This window comes from Streptopelia decaocto (genome assembly GCF_964273445.1).
Source record: "Streptopelia decaocto genome assembly, chromosome: 6".
In the NCBI taxonomy this organism is placed as follows: Eukaryota; Metazoa; Chordata; class Aves; order Columbiformes; family Columbidae; genus Streptopelia; species Streptopelia decaocto.
The window spans coordinates 5,524,165-5,532,495 of record NC_138660.1 but is presented as its reverse complement, the minus strand read 5'-3'; the positions used below and the strand labels follow the sequence as shown (position 1 = coordinate 5,532,495).

Below are 8,331 nucleotides of genomic sequence, written 5' to 3'. Positions count from 1 at the left end.
GCCAGAATCACCTCTCCTGGTGAGCACTGGAATCTTCTTCCCATAACTTTGCAGTTAACAGCTATGGGGCAGGGCTAACACACCCCAGAGTGGGCGTCGTGCCAGGGGTGCTGAAGAGCCTGCAGCGAGCTGGGGTGGGACCCCCAGTCTGCTGATGGGTGAGTGTCCCATCAGCAGCGCGCCAAGGGGAGGCTCCCCAGGGAAAAGTGTGGGGTGTCACCCTTAAACCCCCGCGTCCCTTTCCCCTGCCAGCACTGGGGAGCTCTCTGCCTGCTGGTGCGGCTGGGGGCGGGGGGCAGAGGGGCAGGGCAAGAGTTAACCTACCTGCTCTGCCATCCCTTTTGGCTCCACCTCGGAGAGCGAGGGGAGGGAAAAGGGAAAAGTAGGAAAAGAGAAAAAAAACAGAAGAGGAGGAGGAAGAGGGCAGAGAGAAGCGCCGGACCGCGGGCAGCCCGGCCAGCAGCGGAGCGACCGCCCCGTCCCACTCCCAGCATGTTCCAGTGGTGAGTGACTGGCGGGGAGTGGGGACCCCCGGCCCCACTCTTGTCCCGTCCGATACCCTATTTTCCCTGCCCTCCGCTCCCGCGTCCTGCCCGGACCCCTTTTGCAACGGGTTCCTGCCGAGGGGTCCCCCGTTACCCTCCTCACCGGCTCCCTTCCGAAGGGTCCCCATCCCACCGAGTGTCTCCCGAGGGGTGCCCCGGGAGCGGCTGGCTGGGAGGGGGCTGCTTGGCTGGGGAGGTTGCGGATGGGAAAGGGACAAAGGACGGCGTCGGTCCCCCGTCCGTCTGTCCCCGTCCCGGGAGCGCCGCTCGCCGCAGCCGCAGCTCTGCAGAGAGCTCCCGGGGGGGGGTCTTCGCCCGTCACCCGCGGGCCGGGGAACCCCGGGTTTTTGGGGTGTGCGCTCCCAGCGCAAAGCTCGTCCGGCCCCGGGGACACCGGGCAGGGCTGGCGGTCGGTCCCGCTGCCCAACCCGGGGCTGCCTGTCCCCGCAAAGGGCTGGTTCGGATGGCAGGGCCGGGGACAGCGCGGCCATGGGGAGCAGCCAGATATACCCGTGGGGTCTCTGTCCCACGGCAGAGCCAGCCTGGGGCCAGATGCTCACGAGGGGAAACATCCCCCTTTTGCCTTTTCCCAAACCTTGTGTTTTTACCGCGTTGTGTTTAAACCAGACATCTGTAAGAAGGGGATGTGTCCCCAGACAGCTCAGGACTGGGGACAACTGTAGTGAGTTGGGGCTCTGCTTGCACCCAGCCGGGATGGGCTGATTTTGGACACATTTGGGTGCTTTCCAATTTGGAGACATTCAGGTGCTAGGAGCATCTTCTCCTAGATGAGGGCCCCCTCTCCCAAACCCTTGGCACTGCCGACAGAAAGGGCTCTATATTCTATATGGCAGTGCCTCCCCAGCTCAGTGACTGCATCTAATTGAGGAGCCAGAAAAATCCAAATAAATAGATAGCCCTGGCCGATAAAAGAGGTTTTCATTGCGGATCAAAAGTGGCTGTGTGCTTCTCTGGGGACGAAAAGTCCCAGTCTCCTATGGCCTCGCCTGCCCCACAGCATCACCACCTGAAAGAGAAGCTGCCCACCTCTAATTTGGGGGATTATATTTAACCACCCGGGGCACAGCGGTGGCCCGGCCGTCTCACAGGGCAGCTTTTCAGCTTTTCCTGGTGGAGAAAAGGGAGGAGGAGGAGCAGGCTGGGACCTTTTTGAAGCTGTCTCGATGGCACCGACACGGCTGTTGGGGCAGCTGGTCCTGGCTGGCGCCGGTGGGAGCTCCGCTGGGACAGGCACCGTTGTTGCTGTCCCCAGGCACCGCAGCGCCGGGTGCCCCGGGTTGTTGGGGACACTGCTGGTGCCAGGCTGGGAGTTGTGCCCAGAGCAGGGTGCTGGGGCTCAGCAGGGTGATTTCTCTGTGAAGGCAGTGAACCCAGAGCACCTCCCTCGTCTCCTGCAAAGCTGTGGTTCTTGGGCTCTCCAGAGACCATCACCTTTTTTCTCCAAAGTACTTTCCATCTGAGGAGACCACAGAGCAGAAAGACTCAAGATCAGAAAAGGTGCGCACATGATTATCACTCTTTTGCCGCCCCAAATCCTTGGTTTGGTGTGAGAATTGCCTGCGGTTGTGGCTCGGGGTCCCCCCAGTCCCCATCGCTTTCCTGCCAGTGGAGGAACAGGGTTTCTTCAGGGCAGAACCTGGTGGTGCCCCCGTGGTCTGCAGAGTCAGACCCATAGGAAAAATCGCAAATAGGTTTTTGTGAAAAAGCAAAAACTGTACTGGTGGGAGCTGGGAAATGGTGTCTGCTGAAGGAAGGAGAAATAAGTTTCTGTGCTGTTGTGCAATACCTCACCGATATACCTAGCTGTACCCAGGCTGCCCACCCCTCCACCTCTTAGTAGAAGATGGAGCTCTCCCCTCACCCCAGGACAGTGTCGTCTGCCTGCGCTGAAGTAAAAGGCAGAGACCCAAGGAAGGTAATGGGGGTGAGCGGCTCTATGGGGCTCCTGCCTATGGCAGAGCCTCCCCAGGGTGGAACATGTCCGTGCCAGTTAGGGACAGCCCTACCCAGGCAAATTGTTAAACTTATATCAGTAATTCCCTGCCTGCGGTTTCTGGGGAAACATACCTTCCTTCAAGCTGGGTATGTTATCACATTGTCCTTGGGGTGGTGGGGAGTGCAATGATGGGGTGGGAGCAAGGCTGGGCTCTCAGGATGGGATTAGGGCAGCTGGGGTTACTATACAAGGGTGACTGGGTTTATTTCTGCCCAGTGCTAGGTACTGATGGCAGGTTTTACACGTTGCTTCGCTGTGCACGGTTAAAGTTGCTGCTCTATCAGACCCAAGTGTTTCTAGGAACAACCTCAGAGCTGTGTGGCCAGGGCTGAAGAGGGTTAAGGGAACGGTGAGATCTAATCAGAACTGCTCCCTCATCAGTCGCAGATGAGTGGCCACATATAAAACCGGATGGGGAATATCTATCCATTTACCCGTAATTACTTATTTCCACGCTTGCTCTCACAGTCCACACTAGCGATCACGGTTTTCCCACGTAAATGCGGGTCTGAAGAATTCTTTGTACTTGAGGGTGAAGCTGGAGACAGAAGCTCCCGAAAGCTTCTGGTTCCCCCATTCCCGTTTGGGGCTCCTGCATTTCAGGGTGGCCAGAGTCCCCTAGTGCAATGCTGTCCCCTGCCCTTGGGGGGCCCCACCGAGCAGGTGCGTCGGTACAACCTGTGCCCCAAAACACCAGCAGCTTCCTGGTGGTCCTGATCACAATTTGGTCCCCAGGGCCAGGAGAGTCTCAAGGTTTTGGTTTTGTTTTTTTTATTCTATCTGGAAATCACTTGAGTTAAAAGTTTCAGGTTTCAGCCCCGAGCTCCTTCTCTGAACTGTCCAAAAGTGAAGGTTCCATCTGCCAGGTAGAGACGATCTTGGATCTTTCTGGCTCTAATGGGGAGGGGGAAGCTGAGGGGCTGTCCCCAGGGGCTGGGACATGCTTCTGTCACCAAATGGACAGGTGCAGGAGAGCTGTGAGACCAGTGCCACATCCTCCTCCTTCAGCTCCCAAACCGAGGTCCCGTGTACCCGCTGGCAGGGAAAGGGGCTCCGGGGGCCACCAGGCACCTCACGTGTCACCCCTCAGCGCAGGAGTGGCTGGAGATGGGGCTGTCCTTGGGACGCTGTTAGGACACCGGTGGGCATGTGGAGCCCAGCTGTCACGCCACTGCCCGCTGCACATCTGCACGGGGACATGGCCCGAGGCAGCTGGAGCAGGCAGGGCTGAGCGGGAGGAAATTGGTGCAGATGTGCCAGCTGTGGAGGGGAGCTCGGAGGCAACACAGTGCGGATGGGCAGAGTGTGCAGCTCCTCTCCTCCATGGCAGCAGGGGGAGAAACGCACCTTTAACCGCATGGAAAAGCAGGTTGGGGGGTATTTTGTGCATCGGTAACCTCTGGGTGCAGCCCTCCTGCTGTCCCACGGACCGCAGGAGGGTCCCTCCCCAGCCCCGGTGAGCTCCAGGGTTTGTCCCAGCAGCTTCCCAGGTGATGGGTCTGCAGCGGGGAGGTGGGATGACCCCACAAGGGGCTTGTTTTGATCTACCACCCCCAGTCCCCCCAAATCCTGGCCATGCAGGTATGATTGGCTGCAGGCTGGGAAAATCTGCTCCCAAACTTGAGATCTGCAGTGGTGCAAATCCCAGCGGTGCATCCACCATCCTTATCCTTACATCACAAATGACAACTTCTTTTGTCCCAATCTGCCATTGTGAAATGAAAGGGCAATGCCTGTTCCGTGCTGATTTTCCATGGTCTTCCCGGCTCCTGTTTCTCACTGTTGTATAACCTGTGATGCCAGTTTAGGGCCACAGGCGGTAGTTCTGTGTTTTGGAGCTAATGCTTCTGTGGAAAAGACGATTCCCTTCTGCTCTTGTCCTAAATGGCAACCTTCAGGTGGCTGAAACACAGCTTTTCCTTGGGACTTTCCTTCAAAACAGCTGCTTTGCTGAAGGTCTCATCCTGACTTCATCTCTCTTGCTTGACCCGTTTTCTTGTTTCCCGCAAATGTTTTCTGGCAAACCTGGGTCACCAGGTGACACTGCAGTCACCTGCCACGTGGCTTATGCCTGTCCCTGTGGTTAAGTGTGGCCCCAGAGCTGCCCCACAAGTGGGATGCAGGTGGGAAGAGCACGCGTGGACATGTCCCACAGCTCTTCCTACAAGGGTGCTGCCCATCAGAAGGTGATGGGACACAGATTATGAGCATCCTGTGACGGCTCCAGGAGGTGCTTTTGCAGACAAGCCTCTCACCTGTAGTTTCCTCTCTGTAACCCCCCTGTGTCGTCCCTTTAGGAAGAAGACCATCTACAAAACAGGCTGCCTTTCCTTCTTGCTGGTGATCACGGTGATGGTGCTGCAACGGGGAATGGCGCCCAACCAGTTCATGCAGGGCCAGCAGCAAAAAGAGCTGAGCCCGCCGGAGCCCCTGAAAATGCAGAAGAGAGACAACGACAACACATTCTCCATGACCAGCACTTTCTGGAAGAGCAAGAAGGAGAAAGCTCCGCTGAAGGAGGAGGAGAGTGTGACGGCAAAGCAAGTGAAATCCTGGGATGTCACCACTACCAACTGCTCCGCCAACCAGAATTTCAGCAAGATGGACTGGTTCAAAGGGATGGAGCCCAACTTCCAGCAGTTCCTGCTCTATCGGCACTGCCGCTACTTCCCCATGCTGATCAACCACCCCGAGAAATGCAGCGGGGACGTCTACCTGCTCATCGTGGTCAAGTCTATCATCACACAGCACGACCGCCGCGAGGCCATCCGGAGGACCTGGGGCCAGGAGAAGGAGGTGGATGGCAAGAAGATCAGGGTGCTGTTCTTGCTGGGTATAGCCTCCAAGGAGGAGGAGAGAGCCAACTACCAGAAACTGCTGGATTACGAGAACCACATCTATGGGGACATCTTGCAGTGGGATTTCCTAGACAGCTTCTTCAACCTCACCCTCAAAGAGGTCCATTTCCTGAAGTGGTTGAACATCTACTGTGACAACGTCCGCTTCATCTTCAAAGGTGATGACGATGTGTTTGTGAGTCCCAGCAACATCCTGGAGTTCCTGGAGGACAAGAAGGAGGGAGAGGACCTCTTTGTGGGGGATGTCCTCTACAAGGCCAGGCCAATTCGGAAGAAGGAGAACAAATACTACATCCCCAGCGCGCTCTACAGCAAAAACAACTACCCGCCTTATGCAGGAGGTGGGGGCTTCATCATGGATGGGCCCCTGGCCAAGAAGCTGCACAAGGCCTCAGAGACGCTGGAGCTGTACCCCATCGACGACGTCTTCCTAGGGATGTGCTTGGAGGTCCTCAAAGTATCACCTGTTGGGCATGAGGGCTTTAAAACTTTTGGCATTGTGAAGAACAAGAATAGCAAGATGAACAAGGAGCCGTGTTTTTTCCGGGGTATGTTGGTGGTTCATAAACTGCTGCCTCCAGAGTTGCTGCAAATGTGGGACTTGGTCCATAGTAACTTGACATGCTCGAGAAAACTCAATGTCCTTTAGCTCAGTCTCTCTGGAGAGCTGGGGCTGGAGGGGCTGGACGACTGATCCCTGCTCTGGGATGGGATGGAATGAGCCTCTGCTGGTGGCACTAAAGTCCTTCAGGGGCATCTCCCTCTGGGGCAAGGGGGGCAGAGACATTGTGCTCACGGACAGGGTTTGTGATAGTGTTTGTTCCTGTACTGTAATGTGGTTCACTTATCTCCAGCTGGGTTGGGGGTTGTAGAAAATGAAAAGAGAAAAAACAAAAAAAAAAAAAGGAAAGAAAAAACAAATCTAGCACAAAATGAAGAGAGAGAGAGAGAGAGGGCAGAGGGGTCCGTGCCCTGCTTTAGGTACTACCCCCACCAGAGCGATGAACAGCGGCGGGGGGGAAGGCAGGGAGGAATGTGGCACAGGCATTTTCTGGACATTTGCAGGGTCTGGCTATCCAGGGAAGCCACTCCAAGGGAGCCAAGTGGTTTTGAAGTATGTGAGGCCCCAGGACTTAAAAGTCAAGGGGATTTTATTTGTTATCTCATCTCAAATTTCTCCTCCGTGCAAGATTTTAATGACGTTGAACCTGTGTGCATTGGGTGCAGCCCTGCCAAAGTCCTCTCTGTGTCCCCACCGTGTGGCTGGGGAAAGGGCCTCTCCCCAGACCTCGCCAGCCCTGTTACAACTGCTGGGTTTCAGCTGGGCAGTCAGGGGATTTGGGGTCTTTGTTCCCTATAGATGGTCCCAGACGATGGTGGCTCCCAGCACCAGCCCGGGCTGTGCTTGGTTCCCCAGCTGCGCTGTGCGTGCACTCAGAGGAATGCAAGCAGCCAAAATTCCTCAGGGATTTGTTCCTTCTGGCAGGAAAGGACGGGACCGGCTGCCCTTGCCCACGGCCAAGGAAGCAACAGAGAAACTTGGTTGTCCCCAGCTGGAGCAGCCCAGGGGTTTATCATACCTGGGACCCAGCTCCGGTGCCGCCGTCACAGGGGTTTGGTGCAGGGACACCCTCCCCTTACATCAGGACTGCTCTGGTGGGGTTGTTTTGGAGGGGACAACAGCCCCCAGAGACCCTGCACATGCCCATGTTGGACTCAGCCCCAGTTTTGCAGCGAGCGTGATGCTCCAGGGCAGGTTGGAGAGCATTGATCCCACCCTGGCACGCAGAGCAGGGTCCAAGGCTGCTGTTACGCGCCACGTCTGCTGCTCTCAGGGTTGTTGCAGTGCTTGTTTTGACAGGATGATGCCAAGGAGCATGACAGGGAGCAGTACCATGAGACATGACCCTTTTTCTTTGGGCCGAAAGGGCCACTGGAGCTGCTGAGTGCAGCCCCGAGCCAACTGCCGTGATGGAAAACCCCTGACGCAGAGAGACACGTGGCCACGCCGGGGCCACAGATGCTCTTCAGCCACTGACTGCAGGCGTGAGCAAAGCCACAGACGTACAAAGCCACCTGTGTGCACGGTCCCCGAGCTGCCAGCCCGCAGGCTCTGCAGACGCCGATGTCCCCGTGCGCAGGGCTTGCACTCCCAGATGTCCCCGCACAAGGGTGGACCCGCAGCACACCCACAGCCCCCATCCCGCTGTGAAACACGGACGCGTGCACTCGCTCTCTCTCCCTCGGTGGTGCCAGATATTGAAAGGAAAAAGTTTTTACTACCTCAAAGGTCCCCCTGTGCAGTGCCTTTTTTTTTTTTCCCCCCCTTTCCTTTTCTTAATGTGTTTTGGAAATGGGCCTGGTTCATTTACTCCAAGTCTGTGTGTTCCCCAGGTTAGAAAACAAACAAAAAAAAGGGCATAAACCAGCCAAAAAAGACACTCTTGTGCCAAGCTACACCGCTTCTCGGCAAACGTCCCTTGTCTGCTCAGACGATGCAAATTTGAAGAGGAGGAAGAGAACGACCCCCTTGCTGCCCTGGGCTCAGCCACTGGTGACAGGGCTGGGGACAATACTGTGAAGTTGTGGTTCCTGATGCACCCAGTGGCACCGTGTCCCTGGGGCAAGTGCCACCAGTGCCGGGCAGAGTTCCAAGGGCATTTTCAGTCCTTGCTGGGCTGAGGCGGCACACACGCTCCTTCACTTTCCTGTCCCCTCCCTCCTAACGGGCCAACGTTCAGAAATACTTTCTGAATTGACACCTCGGTAATATATGTCAGGTACATTAGGCTGTATGTTTATCCTACATGCAGGGACAGCTCTCGCTCTCTGTAGCAACACATACGTTGAGCCAGGGCTGCATGCAGAAATCTTTCCATGTTGCTCTTCACCTGGTGGGACCTGTACAGAG

The 8,331-nt window shown here is 56.4% G+C and overlaps 1 protein-coding gene across 1 annotated transcript; it reads left to right on the top strand.

Annotated features, from left to right (window-relative positions):
* The first annotated feature begins 447 nt into the window (after nucleotides 1–447).
* B3GNT7 (UDP-GlcNAc:betaGal beta-1,3-N-acetylglucosaminyltransferase 7) lies at nucleotides 448–8,331 on the top strand. Its single transcript, XM_082055889.1, has 3 exons — nucleotides 448–503; nucleotides 4,860–7,764; nucleotides 8,058–8,331. The coding sequence occupies exons 1-2, from the start codon at nucleotides 493–495 to the stop codon at nucleotides 6,067–6,069; spliced, it is 1,221 nt and encodes a 406-aa protein (XP_081912015.1). The 5' UTR covers nucleotides 448–492; the 3' UTR covers nucleotides 6,070–7,764; nucleotides 8,058–8,331.